The sequence below is a fragment of the Lonchura striata genome, chromosome 15, assembly GCF_050655825.1.
Source record: "Lonchura striata isolate lonStrDom1 chromosome 15, ASM5065582v1, whole genome shotgun sequence".
Classification (NCBI taxonomy): Eukaryota; Metazoa; Chordata; class Aves; order Passeriformes; family Estrildidae; genus Lonchura; species Lonchura striata.
Window position 1 is genome coordinate 6878810 of NC_140717.1, and position 27518 is coordinate 6906327.

The 27518-nt window shown below is 43.3% G+C and overlaps 1 protein-coding gene across 7 annotated transcripts in view; it reads left to right on the forward strand.

Moving 5' to 3' along the window:
* TAOK3 (TAO kinase 3) overlaps positions 1–27518 on the forward strand; it is a 76919-nt gene that overhangs the window by 18940 nt on the left and 30461 nt on the right. For all 7 annotated transcript variants that reach the window (XM_077787153.2, XM_085593072.1, XM_085593073.1 and 4 more), the window contains 9 exons: positions 15169–15258; positions 16434–16644; positions 18743–18814; positions 19686–19787; positions 20065–20110; positions 20747–20843; positions 22748–22861; positions 24089–24180; positions 26080–26173. In XM_077787153.2, coding sequence (XP_077643279.1) covers positions 16525–16644; positions 18743–18814; positions 19686–19787; positions 20065–20110; positions 20747–20843; positions 22748–22861; positions 24089–24180; positions 26080–26173 — 737 coding nt within the window. In that variant the 5' untranslated portion in view covers positions 15169–15258; positions 16434–16524. The remainder of the gene's footprint in view (positions 1–15168; positions 15259–16433; positions 16645–18742; positions 18815–19685; positions 19788–20064; positions 20111–20746; positions 20844–22747; positions 22862–24088; positions 24181–26079; positions 26174–27518) is intronic.

Here is a 27518-nt window from a genome sequence, read left to right on the forward strand (position 1 = left end):
TCCAGCGAGCTGGGGATTGAACAGACAAGGAGCTGGAGGTGCTGGGGGTGCCTGGCAGGGAGCACAGCTCCCTCCTGCCGTGGAGGAGGAGAGGACAGAGGTGGTTGGAAGGGATATGGGAGGGAGTGGCTCTCCTGCAAGCTGAACGTGCCAGATGAGATACCCAGCTCTGCCTTGTGGAGCCTCGGGATCAGTTCTCACTGCAGCATTATCCAAATAAACCCAACCTGCTGCTTCAGCAGCTGATGTGCCTGTTTCTTCCTGTGTGGAAGTCTGGATTCCCACGCAGGGATGGATCTTGCCTAGAGGCACATGGTGCTCCAGAGGAGCCCCAGAATGTCAGTGAAGTGCTGTCATGTCCAGACCCACTCCAAATCCAAGACATCTTTATGTCTCCCCTTTTCCATAGCAAGGTGGGGGTTGGCTTGCTGAGAGTAAAATGTAAAGCTTTGGGAAGCAGTGGAATGCCAGGCTGTTGGGGTTCCCAGGCTATGTGGGATGCCCTGACCCACCTCCTTTGTGTAGAAGCTCTAAGACCTGGAGACACAGGACCATCTCATGCTTGGGAATATTCCCTAAATTTACTCCTTTGGCTGCCCAGGTTGTGTGGAATTTTTCTTCCTGGTGTGTCTTACAGCTGTATTGTAACGTGGGGCTTGCCAGGTTGGGAAGGCTGCCCCTCCTGGTGTTGGGGGCTAACCTGGAAGTGAACAGAAAAACACTGGCTGGGTTTCTCAGCCCTGCCTTTTGGTTGGCAGTTCCTTTGTTCAGAAACACAAAATGAGCAATGTGTGCCTTATCATTTGGGGCACACAGTGAAATACATGAGAAAAATGGAATGACATTGTTACTTGATGTTTTCCTGGGAGATGGGCGAGTCCTTAAGTGCTTTTCTGCCTCTGATCTGTATTGCAGAAATGGCTTTTGCTGTAGTGGCACTGGAGCGAGCAGCACCCTCACTGGGAAATTGCAGCCTTGCATTTGGGCAAGGAGCCAGCTCTGCAAAGCCAGGCCTAGCTGGTGGTTCCCAGCCCCAGCCTGGCTAGGTGGGACAGGGAGGGGGCCCTGTCCCTGCTGTGCCTGGAAAAGAGGAAGGCTGGAGCCTCGCCTGGCCGCGCTGCGCTTCCCTAGAGAGCGAGATGAGCAGAGGCAGTTCCTCTGCTGGCCTTCATCCATCATTAATGCAGAGTTTAAGCACAGTATAGGCTTGCTCTGCGACCTCGCTGTGCTCTTCATATTCTCTGGGAAAGTTTGCTTCTCACCAAAGAAATTTATGTGGGAGTCCAGGGCATCACTCTGGCTGCCCTGGCAGGTCTGGGACCCTGGCAGGGCTCAGGAACCCCCTGGACAGAGCCCCCAGAGACACTGGCTGTGATCTCTGGCCATGGAAAAGAGTTTTCAATCTTACAGCATGAATTACCAGTTCTGAGTGTTTGATATAAGTAATAACTAAGTGTGGCACCGGTGCAAAAGTAAAATTTTAGGATTCTAGATGAGGGGTCCAAAGGGGACAAGCTGGAGGAAATTGGGTGTGCCTTGTCCTTTTTCTCCTTCTTCATGCCCTCCATGTTTCACTGTGGTGTTGGCATTTTTCTGTTGGTTCAGGCTGGGGACACACTGTCCAACGTAGGTGACAGATATTGGCACGTTCTTGTAAATGCAGCCCAGGGAGTTTCTGGTATTTAATGTTTGTAACATCCCACTGAGGGCAGAGCCCCACACGCTGCCCTGCAGGACAGAGCTGGGCAGGGCAGCAGAACATGTGAGAGATAAACAGAATAAACAACCTGGAAACCAGCACAGACCAATTCTGGCTTCTGCTTTGGCAGGGGGCTGACAGACAGAGACTTTCTACAATCTCGGAATCATCAACAGCTCAGATTCTGACAAACGTACAGCCGAGTTTTTCCAACAGCATCATCTCAAATGGTTGGAAGCTTCCATGTTTGAGTTTGCAAGATAAATTCTGTGGTTATTTCTGATATTTGTTTTTTTCCAAATTGGCATAATACTTAAATTTGGTTGAGTTAGAAGTATATAATTCTGGTGTGTGTTGTTTGTATACAAATATTTGCTGGTTTTCCCTTGTAGTTACACTTTTGAAAATGTTGATTCTTTTCAGCAGTATGAGGAAAAATCACCAAAATATACAATTATTTAATACAAAAAGCTTTAGGAGAAGAGTTCAGTACAACTTCCCCTGAAGGCTTTCCTTCCTTGGAGGCAACAGCTTTAAAATTATATGTCTAAAACTCAGGGTAGCTCTTCTAAGACCATCCTTATTGTCATAATAGATTAGTTATACAATTGTACTAGCTATTGATTAGTTAGGAAGAATCATAAAGGAGGTTTTTTCCCCATTATTCCTGTCTAGAATATCCTTTTCTAGGAGCCTAGAAGCTCCTGTACAGTAATGACCCTGATCCAGGTGACTTTCTAAAGTCACCTGAGCTCCTCCAGCATTTTGGGCTGACATGACCATAAAGTAGAAGACTGAAGTATCAGGAATGTATTAGTTAATAATAGAATTTTTCATTCTTTTGATTAGTGGCAATATGCCTCAATCTACAGAAAAACATATTTCATTCATAGAGTGTCTCGGCTGTGCTTAAAATTAACCAGAAAAAAATAATAAACTCTGCAATTGAGAAGCTGTCCCCAACTAAAAATATTCCTCACTTAGACAATGGGGTTGGATTCTTTCATAGTTTTACTACAAATATCCCCTTAGGTTCATTATGCCTTGGATGCTGAATCCATAAAATAGGGCTGTTAATATGTACACGAGGCACCAAGTAGTGCTGGAGTCTTTCAAAAACTGGTAATTCCTTGATTTATTCATAAAGCAGGGAGAATAACTCTTGAAAATTTGATCAGATGCCAGTTCCTTCAGTAGCCACTCGATCCAGAAACCTTTTTATAGCTGTGTAACATCTCTGAGGACTGTTAGGCTTAATTAATGTTAAAGACTCTTGTACAGAACATGTCATGGAAAGGGAAGCTCTGCTGAGGGAGAGTGGGGAGGCAGAAGGGAATTTGGCTTCAGCAACATTTGAGTTGAGTAAGTTTGAGTCTATTCTCTCACTTAAAAATATTCTTTCTGTGTTTTTTGGAGAATTACTGTTATTTGGGATGTTGAATTGGCAGGTGTGTATGCAGAATCCTTCACATGGACTTTCTTTTAGATACTTAAAAGCAATTCTAGGTTATAAAAACCACAGAATGGCCTTATTTAAAGTATATCTGTCACAAAAAAAAAGGCTCCTCTCTGTGGTATAAGGATGGCTAAGCCTGATAAAATAGTTCTGAAAATGTTCACTGTCAGGCAAAACACTCTAATTTCTCCCATCTGCAAAACAGAATAATATTTATATTCTCCAAAGGGTCAAGTGAGGGGACCATTTCTCTGGGAAACTGAACATCTTTTTCTTGTACATAAGCTTGTTATGGATCCAAAAACGAGTATTTTCTCATGAGCACTGACATCTCCTTGCACAAATATCTTCAGGGCTTTGCAGCATATCATCAAACAGCAAAAAACCTTTATCCTGTGGGTATGTCTGGGGCTACAGTGGGGTTGGGTGATATTCTTTATCAGGAGAAAATTGGCTTCATTTATTGACATCTTGTTTAACAAAGGTATCAAACCCCCCCAAACCTCATTTCCCTGCTCTTTTTCTTCAACACACACTTTCCCAAAATCTCAGTTATGGAAGGTAAATAGAAAAGAAACTGTAATCACAATATAGGAGTGATCGAATTGATGTTTGTGTATTTTTAACTGGCAAAAAAAGTTGGATTATTTCAGAAGAATTGGCCTTCAATGCTGTGAAAGATGTATTTTTGTGTTTTAGAGCCCTGTATCTCACATAACTACATTTTTTAAAGGAATTTAAGCTGAGTATCTGCCCCCTAAGCAGGTGAGGTTCACCTCATGAACTGAGAGGACAATGCAATGTGGGAAAACAGGAGATTTATCCAGCCCTGCTGCTGGGGAAGGACTCCAGTCTGTCTTAATAGAAAGCAGAACTGGAATAGACTGACGTAAATGACTGATTTTTTTCTGATTTAAGTCCAACAACATCGCCTGCAGGGGAAAACACAGTTGGCAGAGACATTCCTGGTGATGAAAGCTTTACTGTAGCAGTTCAGATTAGTTGTCTTTAGACAAAAACCTCATGTTTTGTTTAATCTCCATTCAGGCTTTTTTTCCCCCCCTGGTTAAAAAGGTAACAAGTAGGGCATCAAGATCATATCAGTGAATGAACTATAGATGTTTTATTCAGCAAAAAAGACCATTTTGGTTTCTCTTAGAAAAGTTTATAATTACTTAATTGCATGAGATTTAAGATTACAATACTGAAATTCTACTACAGCCTTCAAAGCCTGCTTTGTTCAGCATTGCTTTCAAGGCAAGGCTTGCAGGAAAAAAAATGTAGTAGAGCATTTTTTTTAATAGAAAACAGGGAATTTCTGTCAAAGGACAAGACTGAAAATCAAGGATGCCCAGCCTTATCTGGTGGTCTTGAGCTCGAGGTTTTTCCCCTGCAAAGACAGCCTTGCTGCAGGAGAGGATGTAAATAAGCACTTGTGTAGCTGGGGCCCTGCTCACACAGTCATGGTGGCTTGGAGCTATTTTATCTCAATATCTGTCCAAATAAACAAAGCTTTAAGTGGTCAAGTGATGCCTGAACATTTCTCTCTGGAAAGCGCTGGGCTTTAGCTGCTCAAGTGGCTCTGAGAAAGTTGTTTAGATTAAATTAGGAAATTGTGGAACCCTGGGATGCTTCATGGCAATATTTGTGATGTTTTACTCTGGCCATGGTCAAATGTAGTTGTTTGTCAGTGAGGACCAGTCCTGAGTCAGCCTTGGTGGTGACAGGATCCACGGAATGCTGCTTGAGGTTTTGATCAGTGTTTTCTCTACAGTAACCATACTTCAAATGGCTCTGATTCCCAGGACATCCTTGGAATAAGTTGACAGTTCCAAAGAGCCCTAGAAAGTATAACTGAAATTTGTCTGCTAGATGAAAACAAATCTACAGAGAGGAAAAAGAGGTTTTTTCTTCTCCTTGCTACAGAAAATTACCACAGAAATACAAAATAAATCAAGAGTTTTTATTCATTATATTCAGCTGTCACTCTAGACGTTGGAATACGCTGAAGTGCCATATCAAATAGAACTATAATATTTGGCATGGATAATTTCTTACCAGGAGCAATAAACGTGGCTTAAAGCAGGTTTTTTGTTACCTTTCCAGGATAACAGCAGGTTTGGAGTCAGATGGTTTGAGCAGGTGTGTGAAGGAAAGAAAAGAGTCAAGTGAGGAGGGAATGTGCTGGGTTCCTGTGGGAGCCTGCCAGGGATTTACTGTGAAATTCTGGATGGAGAGAGAACTCCTGAAGTAAATCCAGAGGGAAATGAGGGGTGCACTTGTGTGTGATGAGGGGGATGCTGAGCTGCATCCCCTGAGGGATGGGGACAAACCCCAGGAGGTGCTGCTGGGACTCTGCCTTGGTCCTGGGCTCCTGGCTGCAGGGAAGCTTCCCTGGTTTCCACTGCAGCTATCAGGTACCTGAGCTCTTCATTCTGAGCCCTGCACCCAGTGCTGCAAGCAGGGGAATTCATCGATTGAGAAGGTTTTGTTGTATAATCAGAATAGAAACACGTAGTGGTTTTATCTCCATCCATACTTTTGGCCACGGCTTCGTGTCATTGCATTTATCCCAACGCTCCATTTGCCTATTTTTGACTGCCTCTGCCTGCTGAGCTGATGTTTTCAGAGAGCTCTCTGCAGCAACCCCCAGGTCTTTTTCCTGTGTGGTTACAATTAATTTAAAATTCAGCAATGTGTAGAATAGCTGAAAATATTACTATTGCTGTCTGTTACCCTATTTTTGTACCAATTGCATTTCACCAGCCCCTGTTCTGCTGCTAAGATCTCTCAGGTCTGAGTCACTCAAGGTGGACCTGGCTGTGTGTGTTTTTAACATAATGATTTATCACCTTTGCTGTGAATTAAAATTATCTATGAGATAAGTGACCAAAACCTTTTTGGTGCTTCTAATTCAATACATACAAATCTGTGCCATTACTCTAGCAACCGTCTCAAAAATAGAAAACTGCTCAATGGCTATTTTTTGGTGGCGATTCAAAATAGTAAATTATCATTAGAGTAAAACTAAAGCTCCATCATATCTTAGAGCAACCTCCACATGGTTCCTCTGTGCAGTGTTTGCCAATAAGCCTGCATTTTTGTTAGCCATTGAGCCCACATTCCAACATCAGCTGCCAGTTCCTTGACTTCTCGTACAGAAATAGAGATGTTTCTAAATTATGGTGGCTTTTCATTTTGCTTTGCTATCCTTTCCATTCTGTTTTCTTGTTTTAATGATGTCTCTGACCTGAATTTCTCTTGCCTGTCCCCCCTGCCCTCAAATGCCATCCTGGCACCCACAGAAGCCCCCCTTGTCCCCGCAGCCCCCTCCCAAAAGCTGTCACTTGGTATTTCTGTGCAGTGATCTGATGTGATCTGGGGACTTGACACAGAAGCTGGGCCAGCAGTGAGGAAGTTTGGCCCTCCCCTCCTGATGCTTCTTTTCCTGGGCTCTGGGAGCCTTCAGATGTCTCCCTCTGCGACCAAAAATTGGAGTTTGAATAATGTTTTCTCCAGCTGATACCCTTGGTGTCTGCTGCTGCATCGGTTTTTCATTTTTTGGGAATTCCAGCAGGCAGAAATGCACTCGCTGTTTGTGCTAAAAGCTTTTCTAGTTGGTTTGAAGGGAACTGCTACTCGCCTGATTATGTTCATATCATAGCAAATGGCACTGCTGAAGTACCTCAGAAAATTCTCTGTTTCCATGGTGATCTACCTTCCACTTTTCCTAAAAGGACCCACCAGGTCCTGGGAGACAGACTCCACTTTCTTTGCCTGTGAGAAGATTAGTCACATCCCATATTTTCCCCTTAGTTCTGCCTTGTTTTCTTTACACCAAGTAGTTTGAGTTTACTGATCTTTTTTATTCTCTCTGCCTTTAACACTCTGAAATATTAAATCTCAGCACTTTAAAGCTCCTCTGAGGATGTCCCTGTGCACAAGGATGCAGTGCTGAAACTTGCATATGGAATTTCAAGTGGAAAAATGAAATTTAAGCATAGATTATTTAAAATGAGAATTAAAATAAGTTAAAAGTCTGTAGTAATTCTTCAATGCTGCAATGCTAATTGAAAAAATAGAGAAGAGGGAATGCTGAGGGGACAGGTACCTGCCAGGTGGTGCAGCCTAATCCAGGTGACTTTCTCACTGTCCCTGCCTCTGCCAACCTCCCTTTGGTGGAACCAAAACTGTATTTGCCTGAAGAAGGCTCTCACTTGAGCTGGAAGGTTAAGTTCATCTTACACATCTGATTCCAGTGCTCAGTGAAGCAAATTTTTCTTTGCCTTCCAGTTCTAATTTTAAAATGTAGTTTTTTTCTGCATTAAAGCAACATTAAGAGCCTTTTCTGACCCAATAAAACCCAAGATGGCAAAACTTGAGGCTGAAATCACAGACCTGGATCTCTCATTCAGTTATTTAAAGAGTCTCTGGGTGTTGTATATTCTCATATGATGGCAATAATGACATGGTGTGGTAGCTGTAATTTCAGTCTGAACTCAGATTTTTTTTTTTTTAATCTACTAAAGCAAATGAGTTATTTCAGTTTAGAGTTCTACAGGATTTTGGTTTGTTTGGGGGTGGTTTTTGTTGGTTTTTTTTGTTGTTTGTGGGCTTGTTTGGTTGTTTTTGTTGTGTTTTTTTTTTTTTTTGTTTTTTTTTTTTTTGTTGGTTTGTTGTTTTGGTTTTTGTTTGGTTTGGTTCTTTTGTTGGGTTTTTTTTTGGTTGGTTTTTTTTGTTTGTTTTTTTGGGTTTTTTTTTTTGTATTCTTCCTTAGCTTTACTCTGGAACTTGTAATGGACAGATCAATATATCAAGGTTTTTCCTTATTTTTTCTTAGTTTTCTTTTTTTATTTTCTTTTCCCCCTCATCATGTGTGATCTCCGTTATATCCTCCTACCTGGAAGGAGCCATTCATTATTCCCAGTTATAACCCTGCACGAAATCTGGCATCATTCACTGTGGGTTTTCTTTCCATCTCAGCAGTCTCTGTCATGCTGTTTGGGGGTGGTTTGCTGTATTGTGGCAGGAAAAAAAAAATCTATTTATTACTTTCTTAACCATGATACCTTGGTATTTTCATGATAACTGTGATAACTTGTGCATGCAGTTAAGGGCTGTGATTGTCATAAGGCTGTTAAAATGATCCTGAAAAAGAGGGATCCATGAGGGGGCTGTCTTACAAATACATGTGATAACTGATACAGCAAACTTGGAGTTCTTTGTGAATAAAAGCAGCACATGATCCTTCTTTCCAGACTTACAGCCATCCAGTGCTCTTTTCATAGAGGATAAACACTCTCTTCTTGGACACAGTTATTAGATGATAATAAGGAGATTTTAGATGTTAGCCACTCATATTTCATTTATATCTGTTTTTTATTAATGGCCATAAAAATTGCAGGTTATAAAAAGAATAAACTTACAAAGCCAGTGGGTAACTAATTTAATACTAATGACTGATATTTCCTTGGCTAGTACCTGCTGGACTTAGTCTATAATCTTTTAATAATAATATTCCCACGTGAAGTGGAGTTTGGGTTTTCCCAAATAAGCTTTTTCTCCTTTAACTCCACTCCTGAAGCAGACTTTGGCACCTGAACGGAACAGGTGTAGCCATTCCTGAAGATAGCAGCATGGAACAAATTCCTGTTATTTCTGTTGATGGTTGTGCCTGTAAATGGGTCAGGAGGAGAGCTGGATGTGCTGGAGAGTCACAGAGGGCAGGTGGAGCAGGAATGATAAACTGAAGCAGCCCAAAATTCTGTTTCCTGGGGTGTTATCTCTGGCCAGCACAGAGCAGGCAGGAAGGAAGGAGGGCTGAGAAAGGAGAAGTTGTAGCAGGGAGAGATTGAGGGGGCAAAGAAATAGGGAACTATAACACAGTGAAAAGGAGTTGTCTTGGGGGATATATATCATGGAATTGTGGAAAGCCAGGTTGGGGATGTTGTGGAAATGTGTTGGAGTGCTGTGGCTTTCTCTGCTTAATAAACCAGCTGCAGTAGGGCAGGATGAGAAACTTTTCCCTTTTATCCATGGAGAGGAGGAACAACATTCTGCACTGTTCCACTCACCTTCTGTAAAACTGATGTTTGGGGTTGTTTTATGAGGGTAATTTTATTAATAGTCAGTCATGGTGAAGATTCCTGGATTTTCTTAGAATCATGAAGAACATGCTTCACATATACCTTCCCCTGTCCCTTGAAAGAGAAGAACAAAGTTAAAACCCTGCAATTTGGTTTGTTGTGAGAGGTGTTCTCTCTTTTCCTTTCCTCCTCCATGCACACAGCCTGTATCTGTTTCCTTACTTTGTGTAAGGACCTCCTCCATGACTCCTTCTGGCCACTTTGTGGTGCAGCTTCCAGAAAATCAGTACCTGAATTTACATTTTCTTGCACAAAGAGGATAAACAGGATTTTTAAATAGAAAACTCCTTTTTCAAAGTCAACTTATGTTATGACAAAATCCATGTAGCTACACCAGGACTCACTCACTGCCCTGCACTTACATAATGAAATCACATTTTTTGCCCCAAATGGCATTACAGGATTTTTTTACATAAATATGTTTATGTGCCTCTCCTAAAGCACATATTTCCTTGACTGGCACACAGTGACTGTCCAGTAACATAATTATATATTCACCTCAGGTAATTAAATCTAACAGTCCCTGCAGTTTCTGGCTTTAAGGACCAAATCAGGAACCATCTAAGTCATGATAAGGAAATTACTTTTAAAATACAAAGACTTTTGTTGTGTTCAGAGTTACTGTGGCAGTCACTTCTTACACTTCAGGAAAACTTGAACTGGAGGTGGAGATGAGGTTTCAGCCTCGTTTGCTATTTAAATGACCTGGTGGCCGCTGTGGTGGCTTCAGTGTCCCTGGGGATCCTACAGCTCTGAGCAGGAGCAGCTCAGATCTCACTGCACCATCACCCTGGACACTCTGGAAAGCTCTGGGAATAGATTTGTCAGTTGTTGGATGGGTTTTTATTTTCTTTTTCTTGATTATGTGATGGTCAAAAAATAAACTTTTTTTAAAAAGTACCTAAAAATAGCTGTAAACCACAAAATGGATCCAGCTCTTTGGAAGCCATTACATTAATAGGTAGGAAACTCTGAGTGTGCTGGTGTCTCTTGAGGCCTCCACAAACAAATCCAATGACTTATTTGTGCCTCTGAGTAGCACATGCAGCATAATACTCATCAATTTATAATGGTCTGGAGTTTTTTAAGCAACATGATGAAGAGCCTGATAAAAACACTAAAGAGAATAAAAAGATGATGAAAATAGGAAGGCAGTTTTCTCAATTTCATGACCCATCTGTGATGCTTTTTTGAGATGTTTTGGTGAAAAGATCTGATGAAATTTGTATTTCTGTGTATGATGCTACTTGGGCTTATGTATGTTAGGGTTTAAAATGATTCCCAGATCTTTCCTCCCTTCCAGATGTACTGCTGAATTATTTCAAGTGTGCCATGATGAAATATTATGAAATGTTGTTGCTGGGAGCAGGAAACCTTTTTTCTTCCCTTTATTTTTAATTAGGCAAGGTTATTTCATGACTGAAAGTACTTAATCTTGTTAAATAAACCTGAGAATCTCTAACAATGCTCTTTAGATTTTATGATAAAATACAGGTTCTAATCCAAGACATGTTAATTACCCTTAAACTTAACAAGGGTATGCATATTTCATTAAATCGTTTTAAATTCAACAGGAGAACTATTGGGAAGCTACACCCAGTGTCTCTTGCTTTTTCATTGTATGTCTATTGTGGGAATGATGCAGTTTGACTTTTAAACTAAAGCCTAGGCTGTACTCCATGATTTTGGGGAGTTGTGATTATACGTATTTAACAAAGCAGTGGAATTTCAGAGCACAACTGGGACTGTTCCTTTGGGGAGGGCTGGCCTGTGGATTGATTTCATACTTGTTGAAACATTCCCGATGACTAAAAGTGATTGCTTCTTGAATATAAGCCCACTGATTTTTTTTTTTTTTTAAATTTAAAAATAAGGTTGTCTTATATTTTAATTTTTTAATACGTTTGTCCTGTGCTGTATAAATGGTGGCCGTAGGGGAATTATAAATTGAATGTTTCCTTTAAAACTGCTGCTCCTCAAAAGCTGATTTTGTGAAGGTATTTATCTACAACAAGCCCTGCAAGTTATTAGCTGGATTTCATACCCCAGGGGCAGCGTGCAGGATGGCCTGGGTCACAAGAGTTGTGATTCAGGGTTTTATTAGCATGAGTAACGTGTGACCTCCTCATGACCTGATGCACACACGAGCTCTGGGCTGCCCTGACCCCCGATGGGATGGAATTCCAGGTGTGCTGCAAACTCTCCAAAGGGAAATTCCTGCACTCCTGCTCAGAGGCTGGAGGTGCTGAACAGCTGTGGCTGCATCCAGATGTTTACAGGAATGGGGCTGGCACTGACTTGGGTGCTCTGGGGAGTTACCCCTTGGAAAAGCCATCGGTGTTTGAGGAGCTGCTGCTGGTACCGCTGGCGTGGTTCTGGTCACGTTGTCCAGCTTTCCTGGCAGGCTGTGTCCCCATGTCCTGAGTCTGCTCCTCCTGCTCTGTGCCCTCAGGGAACACTGCCCTGATACCTGCAGAGCCCCAAATGCTCAGGAATATTTGTTCTTCCTCCTGAAGGTCACTGGGTACCTTCTGTTCCAGTTCCATCCCGAGTGAATCATTTTGCTTCACAGAAATTTGAAGGGAGGATGTGAGAGGACTTGCTGCTTCCAGACCAGAGTGAAATCTATCCTGAGTGTCTTGGAATTGGTGATTAATTTAAGCAAATAAAGGCTGTAGTGGAGATGCTTTTTGTATGCCCTGTTCCTAGTTCGAGTTTCTGTGGCAGGTATCTGAATCTGACTGGTTTAAGCATTAAAATGGGTGAAGTGCCTGGAGAAAACACATATGTTGTGTTCACTTACGTCAAGTTAGTTGGGAAAGTAATTCTTAACAATCAAAGAAATGACACTGAACAGTTTAAAACATGGAGGTTCCAGAATGTTCTCCAAAAAGCTTCTCTAAAATGATGAGCTCTTCATCCAAGGCCGTGGTCTTCATGTGAAGGATTCAGCCCAGGACGAAGTGTTTGTGTCTGGCCTGGCCAGCCATATGTACCAATTAAAGGGAAGGGGAAGAGCTCCAACTTCTTAAAAACAACACAAACTGCCCAAATCAAACCAACAAAACTATGTCTGTTTGTGGGTGGTGACTGCAGGGGAACTTGAGCACCTTCCTTCCTTCAAGCTCAAAAGGTTTCTTACTCAGGACAGTTATCAGCTGAATTTATCTCAGAATTTCTTCCTTTACGTTGTATTCCAGGTTTTGGAGAGACTGAAGTGATTAAATGGGGCTCTGTGCTTGCCATTCTTGGGAAAATAATTCTGGTGTGAATTTATCCCCCTCAAAATAGGCATCTAAAAATGGGTGCATGAGCCATGTCATGTTGCTCCTCCTCGGAGTGGAATCTGCTGCTGGTCCACCCTGTTTCCTGTAGTTTGTTTTTCTGCATGGAGTGGAAAACTTTGTCCTTGTTTTGGGAAGTACCCTGGTGTAGTTAGGAACTAAAATTAACGTTGTGAGTTTCTGGGCACATTTGGAATAGCCCTAGGGTGCTGTGAGATGCAATTCAAACTGGGTTTTCACAAGCCACACACACTCTGTTCTCAAGTTTATCTCCTTGACTGACATAATTTTAGATCCATGGATTATTTGGAGATGTCAGTAGTTTAGCTCTTCTTAAAGGTGCTTCTAGTTGTGTTTTGTTCTTTATATTCAGGTCAAGGTGTTTTCTGTTGTTATTAATACAGCACCTGGAAGTTGTAAGTGGTAGGAGAGAACCTTTGTCCAAACACCTCTAGCAAAAATAGTTAATTCATTGTTTTTAAATGGGAGGGTTGCTTAGCACTGAGGAAACTCTGCTGTCTGAACAGAATGCTGATCTCCCAAACCCTCAAAATCTGGAGGGTTTTACTTGTCACTCCTCTAAGTCACTGCCAGTGTGATTAATGGTGTTTCCTTTTGAGGTCTTCAGGACATGCAGAGTCTCAAATGCTGCTTTACAAGGATGAAAAGCAGAAATCAGGCTTCTAATAGAAATTGTTTCTTGGTGTATTAATTCAGCTCTTTGGTAATGAGAAAAGGACCTGCTCAAATTGACCATACCTTGACCTTGAATGTTTTCTACTAATGGCACTCAACTTTGACAGTGTTCTGCCTTGGTTTAAACCATTTTAATTCAGTCTTCACATATCTAGATGAGAGTTGTGATGTTAAGGATCTGTGACCTTGCCAGCCTAAATGAAAGAGGTGTAATGTGTATCTGTAGTGTTTCACACTGTCCAAAACCCAGACTGTGGCTCTGGTGCTGTGGTGGTGTCTGCAGAGGGATCCTGTAGCTCACTCGGTGATCATGTTCATTCAACACAACTCTGGTTGCTGTTGATACATTTTCCATCCTAAGTTTTTTTTCATATTCATTACTGGGAAATAATAACCCTGCTGAGCAGATTTACCAGGAAGATTTACTTGCCTCATTACTCGTGTCTGCCCTAATTAGAAAATGACATTATTACTTAGGGCTTAACTCTAAGTATTGACATTTAGCCTCCCATTTTAAATACCTTGAATACTGGAGCTGCACAGCCTTTCTTAATGGCAGAGAGGTTCATTTGACTGGAGATGGATAAACTGTTTTCTCCATCAGTTTGTTTTTATTTTTTTAGAGCCAGCTGGATTTTTCTGTTGGCTGAAGAATGCCAGACCTGAAATGCTGCATTCTTTGCCTGTCTGCAGGGCTGTAGTAAATATAGCACCTTTGGGTGAGGCCAATCAGCTGAAAATGAATAATCATTTCATTCATCTGGCTTTTGTTTATACTTGAGATATTTTTTATTTAAAAGCAAAGCAATGCAGAACCTTTTTTTTGGTGCTCTTCAAATAGCCTTTTAACAGCTCAATACTATTGGCTGTGGTGAGAGAAAGTAACAAAAATAACATTTTTCGTAATGTTAACTATTAACAGGAAGATTTCTGCTCGTTTATTTTTTGTCTAATAAAGGAGAGCATGAGTTAGTGTGTCATTAAATCAGGTGCCTATTAATTCAGATTTTGGCAATGTAACTATTACACTCTGCTTAACTTGGAAGCGTTTCTGCTGTGCATGTAGCTACAGGGTAAGAATTGCCATGAGTTCAGGCTATTCCGAGCTCTCCCTGTGTCCCACTCCCCTCAGGGGACAGCAGTGGCTCTTTGGGGGTGTCCCCACACCCCTGGAGTGGGTGGCTGCAGTGGGGGATGTCCCTCACTTTGACCTGATTGCAGCTGATGGGGCTCACTGCCTGGCACTCCTGTTCCAGCTTTTCATTGCTCATACTCTCCCTGGTGGAATTCAGCAGTGTTTGACCTACTGATGTGCCCAGGACTTTCCCTGGAATCTTGTGTATCATCAGGTAGAACTCAGAGAGTCAAGTAATGGACACAGGCATGTCAGCTTCTGACAGAATCATGGAATGGTTTGGGGTGGAAGGGACCTTAAAGCCCATCCAGTTCCATCCTCTGCCATGGCCAGGGACACCTTCCACCATCCCAGGGGGCTCCAAGCCCTGTCCAGGCTGGCCTTGGACACTTCCAGGGATGGGGATTTTTTTCTGAACTTTGTCCTTTTTAAGCATGATCTAAAAAGCAGGGTCTGAGAGGGAACTTACTGTGCCCTAGCAAGCTTAAGAGTCATTATAAAAGTCAAAGAACTTGGCAGTTAACCTCTTTTCCTGGTTTTCTGTCCTCCAGTGATGTACAGTCCAAAGGCTTTGGAGCACAGGAATTGCTAATCCTCACCTAAAGACACACCATTAGCATTCCCAGCCAGTTCTCCTTGTGCTTCCCCTGTAGTCACTGGCCTTTACTGGGTGTGGTGTTTTTGTGTGTTAGAATAAGGTGTAAAACTTCAAAATCATGTTTCTAAATCCAGTTCCTTGTTTTTCTTTGCAGAATAGGAGAGTCTGGAGGGCTGGGAGCACGGGACAATGCTGCTGGAAGGAATGTGAGCCACGGAGCATGGTTGGTGCCACAGCAATCCAGGTGGGCTCCTCTCCCTGCACCTCTCCTTGCTCCATCACTGACCCTCAGCCAGGGAAGCTGTCTCAGCACCAGGCCAAAATTCTGCCATCCACAAGGCACTTGAAGTCCAAAACCTTCTAAAGCCTTTTTTATGTGTGTTTTAGTTTCAAATTTATCTGGTTGTTGTTACATTTCAGCTGGGCTCCCATTAAATGTTGCCCTGGTTTGTATCGTGGTACAGGCTGAAGGTCCTGGTGTGTGTTTGCAGGAGTTTGTTGTGCACAGACAAGATGTTGCCTCAGTAAAGGAGGTGCTGAACCACAGGTGTGAAAGTACCTCCAGACTGATGGAAACTGCTCCAAGTGACTCAGCTGCAGCTCCTCTGCTGCATTTCACGAGCCAAAAGATGAGTAAAGGCCCCCCATCAGTGCTTTGCATATGAGTATTTAATGAGTCAATGCAGATTTTTCAAGATGTTTTATTAAGAAATGGAAAACTTCCTGATATTAGGATGTTTCTTCCTTTTTCTTTCCTTTCCTTTCCACACAAAATTTTGGGGACAAATCCTGAAAGTCTTCATTTAGCTGCAGCTCAGCTCTGTGCTAAGGAAGAATTTAGGGAGGCAAAGATATGCCTTATAGGATGGAGTTTAGGATTCTTCAAAAGCAATTCCATGTGCTGGGAGCGATCACAATCCAGTAGCACTGGCTGTCATGCAGCTCTGAGTAAATAAATAAATGAGAAATAACAATTACATGGCTGCAAAGTGTTCCTGTGGCAGCTGACTTTTCCACCAGCACCAGCTGGCAATTGGGAGTAGAGAAACAAAACAAACAGCCCAGGAAAGTAGGAGGAACAACAGAGAGTCTAAAAACTGACACATTGGGAGCCTGGTGTGAAGAATAACAAACTCCTGCCACAGGATGTTTTGCATAGCAACAGGACTCTTGAATTCAAGTGGACTTCAGTGTCACTGCAGCACTTGCTTCCTGTATGAGATAAAGAGCTGTTGTATCTTGAATGCATTTTAATCTCTCTATCTAAATAGGACTAATAATTAAAAAGAATTAGCTGGAGGGAGGAAGCGATGGTGAAGCCTATTGCTGCTGGAAGTGTTTCCTCTCGTGTTGCTGTCAGAGAAGTGTGAATGGAACCACGTGCAGGGGAAGCAGATTAAAGATGAACTTTCCCAGCAGGTGCTGAGAGCTGTCTGCAAAGGGCTTTGTCCATGAAGGAAGGAATTGGCTGGGACTTGAGAGCACAAAGCAGTTCCTAACACGCTTCAACATGCGCAAAGGGGTGCCAAAGGACCCAGAAATAGCTGACCTCTTCTACAAAGATGATCCTGAGGAAATATTCGTGGGTTTGCATGAAATTGGACATGGAAGCTTTGGAGCAGTTTACTTTGTAAGTAGAGTTCATTCTTTTTTGGAGAGCAGAATAATTACAAGTGACATTTTAGAGGCTTTTGAACATTTGTAGAAGGAGGCATTCCTTGAGGTTTTAGTGCTTTGTGTGCATTAGTTTGGTGATAACATACATCTCAAAAAGAAGTGTTTCCAAACCATTCCTCATCTCTTTAATGTTCTAGCTGTGTTTATAGTAGCAGTTTAATATAGTCTTAATAATGCACCCAACTATCCAGGTCAAGTATATGGTGTTTGATGCTGAAAGTTGAATTTAACCAGCTGAAAATTAATTTGCCTAGTTGGAATTTCAAGATACTTGGAGTTCCTATTCCTATTCCTTGGAAATCTCTACAAATTCCTTTATGGCAAAAGTAAAGAGAGAGTCTTCATAGGAATGGGAATTCAGGCAGGCAGGATGTGTGACACTCATTGACACAGGCAAGAGAATTTAATCTGGAAATGAGAAAAATGGTGCTTTTACAGTTGGTATCAAACAAAGCCAAATCCAAAGTACTGGAATTGGAAATAATTTAATCCAGTTGGCATTAGTGAGACTGGAATAGAATCAATATTGAAAAAATCAGTTAAAGCCCAATTAAAGCTGCTTTGGAACCATGGTCAACCACTCAGGAGGATCAGGTTCACTGAACTGGGTTTCTGAATATCAGATAATAAAGTATTAAGATACAATCCCTGACACCTCTAGCTTGGCCATAGGTAGCATGAGTTATTTTAAGCATTCCAATTCACTGTTTGGAGTTGTATGAAGTGGTGCAGATGTTGGTGAAACTGTTGTAAGGAGAGGAACCTAATTTTTTTGTCATGTAAGTATTTCATGTGTATTTTGAGGAAAAATAATATAATTTCTCAAGGTATCATCCCAAACAGGCCCAAAACTGCCTCAGCACATGGCTGTTCCCCAGGTGTGCTCACACAGCCCTGGCAGTTGTCTCAGCCAGGAGCATCCCAAGCTCTTGCAGCCAGAGCTTCCCCCACAGCTCTGGGGAGGTGGCAGTGTGTCCTTCAGTGATCAATCCCAGCTGGAAGGACAGACACCGTGGTCAGGTGGAGCTGCTTGGAATTCATGTGACAGGCAGAAAGAAAGCATAAATGCATCTGACTAAACCACTCTTGATCTTCTCTGTGCTGAATCAGGCTGGCAAGTGGTGGGGAAGGGCTTTGCCTTATCCCAGAGTTACTCATTTTCAGCTTTCTGTGCCTCATTTGAGGAGTGTGAGCTGTGAGGAGCCTGTGTCACCTCCCTTCAGTAATTCCTGTGTCCCACTCAACACGGGTTTTCTTTGAAGTCCCCACATGTCTCAAAAAATGTCATTAGTTAATACATTACTTAAAAGGAGGATTTACCACATTTAGCTCCTATTATAGTTTAAGCTTTTAACTGTCACTAATTTTTTTGTCCCAGAAATGGTTGGAGGTACAGAGATTTCAGCAACTGTTTTAAGACCAAAAGCTTGACATTTTTTACCCTTAACAAGCAGAAATGAGGGCAGTGCCAGTCCAGGCAAGGATAGATCTTTCCAAACCTGAGTTTTTAGCCTCTAATTACCATCCCTGCATCATCCAGGCTGCAGAAAAGTAAAATTTTGATGGCTGCATAATCTTCATTCAATTTGGATGAATTCCAGGTTGAATCATGTTCTTGAAGCTGGAAATTGAAATAACTATTTAAGAATGTCAGTGTTGTATGGAGATTTTGATACACCTCTTTATTTATTTATTTAGCAAACATTTTGCCAAAGATTCATCTAAAACTGTTTCTACTGTAATTCCAATAAAACTGTATTTTGAGGCTTCTCAGTAGGTGCAATATTGGGCCTTTTACATATCAATAGAGAAGTAGCACGAAGTCTGAGGAAGGAACAGTGGATATGGCCAGATAAAATCAGGGGAAAGTGTCCTAACAGTTGTGTGGTAAATCACATCCTGAGGAAGATGTCTCTGAGGTGCAGGACATTGCAAGGATATAGGAGAAAAAAGACACAGGCACAGCTCACTCCGTGGGGAGAGGGGAAAAAAATGAAGCTTTTTTCAATCTATTTCTTGCTTTTTTCAATGTTTCTCTTTCCCTACTCCAGGCTACGAATTCCCACACTAATGAGGTGGTGGCAGTCAAGAAGATGTCCTACAGTGGAAAGCAAACAAATGAGGTGAGAGGAGTAAAGGCAATTGTGCATTCAGGAGCTGTGGCAGCTCCAGTGGAAATCTGAGCAGTGGAATGAGCTCTGCTTTGACTCTAACAGAACAGCTTTTAATGCAGGAGCTCCTGCTCCCTTCCATGGGAATCGTGGAGGTTTGCAGAGAAAATGAGTTTATGCAAATTTTGACAAATGGTTGAGTTGAAGGAAGTGAGTGGGGACTCAGAATGGCTGGATGGGGCTTGTTTCAGAAATAATGTTATTAAGAAGTGTGTTAAGAGCACACTGGCCACTGGGCCACATCTCTCTAAAACTCTTGAGGATCTATCAAATTGCAAAGAGCTGCTAATTTCAGTCTCATTTCAGTTGTGTGTTAATGGTTCCTCTTATTTTTGTGTGGAACTTGGACCCACTGATCCTTTGGACTGGTGTGTGGATGTGCAGGGTGTGTTTGTTTGTTAAGAGCAAACAGGGGTGGTTTAAACTCATTTTTCCTTGCTTTTTCTCCCAAATGTCAGTGGTTCTGTGGTGTGTTACAGTAGGTGAGCAGCTGACTGCAACTCTCTGTAGTGTCTTACTAACTTTGAGGCCACTGAACACTTCAATTTGCAAAGCAGCAGCATTTAAGTAAAATGTATCACAGTTAAAATGAGGAAAAATTATTTTGGCAGTCCTAAAGCTGTTTAATATATCTTGAGGGTATCTCGGTGCAGGAGGGAGACAGAAAATTGATTTACAGCTGTGCTTTTGCAACACTGACTTTCTATCTTCATATTGTTAAATAGTTTTAGGGTCACTTTTCAGACTGTGTGTGGTGCATGAATGGATGTAGAAGATTAAGAAGAGAAATGTATTTCTACTTTTTGCTTTGTTTTTCCATTAGAAATGGCAGGATATCATCAAAGAAGTCAAGTTTCTCCAACAGCTGAAGCACCCCAACACCATAGAGTACAAGGGCTGTTACCTGAAGGAGCACACGGCATGGGTGAGTGAGGGGCACTTGGAGCAAATGGACACTGCAGCCCTCAAATCCTCAGCACAGGCTCTGAAATACCTTTGGGGTTGTGCTGAACACAACTAATAAAGTCAAATTTTGCATCTTTGGATGGAAAGCTAACCAAACCTACTACTTGACTTTTTTATTTTCCTTAATCAGGGTGTTAAAGCCACCATGTGATTTAAATCTGGAATGTAAAGATGTTTCCTAATTTCAAAATGCTTCCAGAGATACTTGAAGGCATGATGTTCTCTTTTTTTTGCAGTTGGTTATGGAGTACTGTTTAGGATCAGCTTCTGATTTGCTAGAAGGTAAGTTTGATATATCTTGGATTTTCTTTTTGCCAGTGCCCCAGCCTGAGTTTGATGGGAGGCTCTTTCCTCACAGAGTGGGGTTTTGCAGATGGTGCAGGTGCTCTGTCTGTCCTGCTCCATTCCCTAGGAACAATTTGAGGCTTTCCCAGTGCTACAGATAGTTGGCATGCACATTTTAATTCTGTCAAATGAAGGTTTAAAAGTGTACGGGTATGTTCCTGTAATCTGTGCCTTTTTAGGCTGCCTGGGTTTGGCATATCCGTAATAAAATCCTGCAGAGATCACCTTTGTCCTTGCCTTGCAGTGTGAAGGAATAATTAGAGATGGGTTTTTGAACAGGAGGTTGATGTGATCTCGACACTGGAAGAGCTCCTGCAAAGAAATAGGGGAATCTAAGTCAAAATAGAGAATCAAAGCCAAAGTTTACAAAAATTAATGTTCCTCGGGGACCAAGATCACAGGATCACAGTTTGGGTTGGGAGGGACCTTAAAGCCCTCACAAGGAAAAATTCTTCCCTAATTTCTCTTCGTAGCAGATTGGTGGGATTCCTTTTTTTAAAAAACACTTTCTCAGGAAAATATCCCATTTATTTTCTTCTGATTTGTTTTATTTTCTTGATTTTCCCCCTGTAGTTCACAAGAAACCACTCCAAGAAGTGGAGATTGCTGCCATCACCCACGGTGCCTTGCAGGGGCTGGCCTACCTGCACTCCCACTGTAGGATCCACAGGTGAGGCTGGAGCTGCTGCCCTTCCATCTGCTGCTCCCTGCAGTCTCAAAGCTGCTTAGAAAGTTTTTCTGCCAACTTTGGAAAAAGTTACTCTACCAACATATTCTCTGCCTTGTTGGCAGTTGTTCCGTGCAGGCCCTGGCAACAAAGGCTACTCAGGAATACTGCACTAAACACTGATAGAAGAGTATCACCCTAAATGTGCCAAATAAATTGGAGTTCGCTGAGCTAGACTATTTCTAAGACTAGATAATTTTTCATATTTAAAGTGATTAAGTAAAACTGTATTGATTTTGCAAAGCCTGGTTTCTGGTAGCGAGGGGGTCACAGAGGTGTGATGGAATCACAATTAGGTGATGGAAGTGTAAGTCAAGGATAAAAATACCTGAAGAGAAATCCATGGAAGATGGCAGAGCCCTGGAAGAGCTGCCCAGGGAGGGTGTGGATTTTCCCTCTCTGGAGATATTCCAAACCCACCTGGTCATGTTCCTGTGTCACCTGCTCCAGCGGGGCTGCACTTGGTGATCTCCAGAGGTCCCTTCCAACCCCATCTACCCTGTGCTTCTGTGACCTGCATTTCATCCAAAGGGTGAAATTCCAGTTTCTCCCTGCTGAGGTGGGAATCTCAATCTGCTCTCCCAGGACCGAGGAGCAGCGACACATCCATCCCTGCTTTTGTGGCTGCCCCGGCAGAGCAGGACAGGCAGCAGGGAGAGCCGGGCTGGGCGGGGAGCGGCGCCGGGCTGCTGCCTCTTCCTGCGGGAACGGCGCGGCTCAGGGAGAAGGGGCAGGGTTTTGGGGTTTGGGGGTGCGATTTTGGGGTTTAGGGATGCGATTTTGGGGTTGGGGACCCGATTTTGGGACCTGGCGCGTGGGCGCCACCTGGTGGCGAGGGAGCGGTACTGCGTGCCCCGCGCGGCTGATGGCGCGTGGCGCTGGGGGTGGAAAAGGAGGGAATTCTTGGTTTTCTAATTAGTTAATTGCAGGCACAAGGCTGGCAGATGTATTGCTGATACCTGATGTGGTGCTGGGGGTGGAAAAGGAGGGAATTCTTGGTTTTTTAATTAGTTAATTGCAGGCACAAGGCTGGCAGATGTGTTGCTGGTACCTGATGTGGCTGTTGAGCCGTGGTATAGAATCACAGCATGGTTTGATTTGGAAGGGACTTTAAAGTTCATCCAGTGCCATGGCAGGGACACCTTTCACTATTCCTGCTGGCTCCAAGCCTTGTCCAGCCTGGCCCTGGACACTTCCAGGGATCCAGGGACAGCCACAGCTTCTCTGAGCACCCTGTGCCAAGGCCTCATTACCCTTGCAGGGAAGGATTCCTTCCTAATTTCCCATCTAACCCTGCTCTCTGTCAGTGGGAAGCCAATCCCTGTGTCCTGTTCCTCCATTCCTTGTAAATAGGGAATAAATCCCTCTCCATCTTTCTTGTAGGCTCCCTTCAGGTACTGGAAAGCCACAATTAGGTCACCCTGGAGCCTTCTTTTTTCCAGGCTAAACAATTCCAGTTCTCTCAGCCTTTCCCTGTGGGAGAGGTGCTCCATCCCTTTGGCTGTTGGACAAGGAAGGTGGCAGTGGAGATGACAGCAAAGGGGACAGCCTGTGCTGTGTCTCTTGTACTTTTGAGGCGTTCATTCTTGCACACGCAAGCTTCAGCACTTGTCCTGCAGCAGAAGTGTCAGGATGTAGCACTTGTGGATGAAATATTCCATAGTATTGATTCTGAAGCAGTGCAGTCCAGGGAATGGGGAAATAGAAGTTACTCTGGGCTGAAACATGAATTCCTCTCTGTGTCTCTCTCCCAGCATTACAAATTGCAGACAAAAGCGTCTCACCAGAGTTTGCATCATGCTGAATTACTTTTTTTTTTTTTCCTCTTTTTTTTTTCTCTGTTAAAGGGATATTAAAGCTGGAAATATTCTTCTAACAGAACCAGGTCAGGTGAAACTCGCTGATTTTGGGTCTGCATCTATAGTTTCCCCTGCCAACTCTTTTGTGGGAACGCCTTACTGGTGAGTGAAGCCTGCAGTGCTTTAGTCCTTTGTAAAACTGCTCTCTTCCCTTTCCAGTGCTTCACAATAAAATATATCTGGATAAAAATCTTCATTGGCCAAGGAGTTTTCCTGGCATCCCTGTGTCCAGATCTTCATCTTCAGGAAGTGTGTCCTTGCTCAGGGTCTATAAGGAGAGGTTTAGGCTGTGCAGTGCTTGGAAATGGCTCCATTCCTGCAATGCCCTTGGCTTAAAAATACCTCACAGCTGCCACAGGTGATGGGATTGAGACATTCATGGAGAAAGGGGGTCCTGTTAGTCTGACTGGAAGTCACACAGCTACTTCAGCCCTATTTTGAAGGAACTGCTGAAGGGTCACCCGAGTTCCTTGGCACTCCCAGCACTGAGGACCAGCACAGCTCCACGCTCCACTGATTTTGTGGCAGAGGCCCCAGGCAGTGCTGGGAGGTCACCATGGCCCAGCCTTGCAATGAGGCCGTTTGGCAGGAAGCCTTTTTTTTTGAAGAATACTATTTAAGAGGCTGGGCCCGCTGCTTCTCTGTCCCCACTTCATCCCCTTATCCTGGACCAAGTCCCCTGCTGTTCCAAATTTCCCTGTTCCATGCATAGCTGCACCCACAGGCTGCTTTTGTCTCCTGGAAATGCTCCTGGTGTGCCAAGGGGAAGCCTGGGGGAGGGTGCAAGGGGTGCCTCTAGGGCTTTCTCTTCTCCCCCCTTCCCCATTCTTTTCTCCCCCCTTCCCCATTCTTTTCTCTCTCCCTTTCCCCATTCTTTTCTCTCTCCCTTTCCCCATTCTTTTCTCTCTCCCTTTCCCCATTCTTTTCTCTCTCCCTTTCCCCATTCTTTTCTCTCTCCCTTTCCCCATTCTTTTCTCTCTCCCTTTCCCCATTCTTTTCTCTCTCCCTTTCCCCATTCTTTTCTCTCTCCCTTTCCCCATTCTTTTCTCTCTCCCTTTCCCCATTCTTTTCTCTCTCCCTTTCCCCATTCTTTTCTCTCTCCCTTTCCCCTTTTGCTTTTCCCCCTCCTCTGACACGTTGCTGCTGTGGTCAGTGCTTGTTCCATTCCAGCGCACTTCCTCAGCTCCCTGCTGTCTCTCCTGGTCTGTGGCTTTGCTCAGGGGGATGGAGCCACCTCAGCTGGTGTTCCTGGAGTGTCCCTGGAGAGTCATAGAGCTCAGGAGTGTCCCCGTGTGTCCCCTAACACAGCCTCTGCTCTGTGCTTGGCAGGATGGCACCAGAGGTGATCCTTGCTATGGACGAGGGGCAGTACGATGGCAAGGTGGATGTTTGGTCTCTTGGGATCACATGCATCGAGTTAGGTGAGTGAACACCCAGCTGAGGTGGGGGATTAACTCTGCAGTGTGTTAGCAACTCCTGCAAATAGGGACGATCCTTACTCCTCATCAGTTTTCCCCTTTAAAATGCCTGGCTTGGAGCACCTTGACAGTTGAGTTTAGTCTTTTTCTGCTGGCAAATCAAGAGCAAGCCACTAATGCACTGTGCTTTCATGTTAGTCTGGTGTGCTCAGTTATTCCCTGGAGAGCCAGAGCATTTTGCTCTTGAGTGAGAGGAATCCAGGGTTTGTCATCTGTGTTTTCCAAGGTGCACTCTGAGAAAGTCGTCCCAGCTGTTGTGGCAAGGGAGCTGGTGTCCTAAGGATTGTGTGTCAGAAGGGACCTACATTTAATTTTCAATTCTTCTTACTTCCCTACTTTCTGAAACAAAAATCTTCAGTCCCAGCTGAAAAGTTTGTGCCATGAATCATCGTGGACAGGTTCCTTATGGGAAGAGAAGAAAAGGGTTTGCACTTCAGAGGGCAAAAGATACACATCCACAGAGCCTGGAGCAGAGGTGGATGTGATGGCAGGTACACAGAGTAGACTCCAAGCGTGTGTTTCAAGTTTGAATATTGACATTGCATGTGCTGAGTAGATTATCTTCAAAAATCAGTGTTGATATGGGTTCTACTTACCAGCAGTACACCAATAACTTATTGTGTGGGTGAGTTCACTGAAAATGTCATTGATGAATGTTTAATCAGCAGAAATGTGTGAGATAACAAAGAGGGGGATGTGCAGAAGTGCTGTCTCCAGAACTGAGATGGTGTAGATAACCAGTAACTAACATGGCTGTATTTCATGTGCCAGCATGCTGACACAGTCTGTATTTTGACATAAAGAATGCCAGAATTGGAATTTTCAGGCTTCTGTTGTTGTGCATGGCCAATGATTTTTGTTTGTGCGGAGTTCAGGTGTGTCACAGCCTCTCAAGGAGTAAATCACAGCAGCAGGAGAGACTGTGCAACCCTATGTAGACACAGTCTTGGTACCAGAATTTCTGTGGACCTTTTTGCTCAGGAACCTCAAAGATGATGATTTGCTTTCCTTAAAAATACCCCCTTTTGAGAAGCATTAAACTTCCTTAAACATCGAACTTTGCCTTTGCATGATTCCCTGTCTGAGCACGAGGTCAGGCAGCAGTGGGAGGAGATCTCTTGTTGAGCAGCATTTGGCTTTCTTTGAATGCTGATATCTTAATTCCTCGTGCAGCTGCAGTCAGTAGTGATTAAGGAAAAGCAGAAGTGGTGGTTTTTCAACATGAAAGAGCTGGGAAACCCTGGCACCACCAGCCCTGGGGAGAACCAGCCTCCCCCAGCACTGAGAGCTCTGCCCTCCTGAGAGACCAGGGCTGCTGGGCAGCTGCTCTGTGACTGCAAGGGCTGGGAAGGGTTTCAGGGAAAGGAGGTCATGGCACATCTGGCAAGTGAGTTGGGTAACCTGTCCCACTTGCAGTGACAAACGAGGCGGGCAGCCACTTTTTCCTGTAACCCACATGTTCCAGCAGTGCCTCAAAGATCTGCAGGGACTGATACAGCATGTCCTGGTCCTGAACTGTGCCTAAGATTAGTTTTACTCAGCTTCAGCTGATTGTGCCACAGCAGATCGGGTGTGAGATGTTGCAGTTAAAGTAAAATGTACTCCAAATCTTTATAATTTGTATCCCGCTCTCTTTGGATTTTGTCATCCCTCTCCAAGTGAACAGCAGCTTTCCTTGAATGGGTGTCCTGGTCTAACTTGGAATATTAAAATAATTGGCTTAAGTGTGATGACAACAGCACTGAGTATTGATTTAGCAGTGATACCTGCTCATACTTCCATACATTTCTCCTTTCTTTCCAGACAGCCTTATCACACTTTTCTGTTCTTTTCTCTTTCCAGCTGAAAGGAAGCCTCCACTTTTCAACATGAATGCAATGAGTGCCTTATATCACATAGCCCAGAACGATTCCCCTAGATTACAATCAAATGAATGGTAAGAGAACCATTAACAGCTGATTTTTGTTGTTTATTTCACTGAAAATGCCCTGTGACACTGCACAGTTCAAGCCTGACAATGAACATGTTGGCTGCAGTACAGTGATTTGTGGGTGTTCTCAAATCTTGTGTATGCTAGCCCAATTTTGACTTTCTGTTACTCTGGCTGTTCTACAATCTAAAAGTGTGGAGGTGTTAATTGTGAGGTGTAGCTGCTGTAGGAATTAACATACTCTCAGATGTGTTAAACCAGCCATGGCTCAGCATCAGCAAAGTTTCCAGCTGCCATAGATCCCTGTTGGCAGAAGAGTTGTTAGCATTGCTGTGCAGCTGAAATGTGGAGAAAAGGAGGAGAATGTGGAGGTAATTGGATATTTTTGTCAGTGGAGGACTCCAGAAGCCCTCAGAGCTCTGTGGGCAGTGAATGCTCCCTGTGCTGCAGGCTTGTTCAGAATCTGAGCTTGGCTACAAGAACACTTGGTTATTCTGTGGGTTCCCTGTACCCAGGACTGGAATGGTGCTGTTGGGTGATGCTTGGCAGGGTCTGGAAACAAAAGCTCCTGGTGAGGTGTGGAGTCCCCCCATTTCTCTGCTGGGTATTTGAGCAGCACAACTGTTCCACTGCTGACCACTGTGTCAATACCACTCCAGTTTCCTTGTTTCATCCTCTCTGTTTTGCCCATTTTTCAAGGTTCCAGGAGCTTGCTCTGCTGCCTGCAGCGTGGTCCCCACGTTCTGTGCAGGGTTGGCAGAGCAGAGACAGCTGTGGATGAACACAGCACCACATCGGTGCTCTGGGCTGCAAGCACTTGTTCGCAGTGCCCTGTTTGCTCTCTGGAGTCACCAAGGTGCCTTTTGTGCTCCTTTTGAGTCCAGTGGCACAAAAAAAAAACAGTTTCCTTCTTTCCAGCTGGGCTAAAACTTCAATTAAAGCCTCAAGTGTTGGGCTGAGCATTGAGGCAGGGTTCCCTCTGTAACCACCCTGAGATCAGTGAGTGCATTTCTGGAGTTCCCAATAATGCTACAGTCCCTTGTTTTTAAGCAGTTGAAGTAAAATCAAAAATAGTGACTGGTACACATAGTTCTCACTTGTTTTTCAGTTTGTGCTTGGGGATAGTTGTGTGTCCATGTTGTTTCAACAACCTTTAACTGGGAAAGAATTTATGAGATCAACTGGGAATTTGCAAAAACCCAGTGACTTCCTCTGCCTTGTTCTAAGAACAAATTAGTCAACATTTTTCTTTTGCTTTGCACTGATAAGTTTGATTATATTCCAAATTGTGAGCTTCTTTTTTTAATTTAGATTTTTTTTTCTTTTTATTTCTTTTTTTTTTTTTTCATTT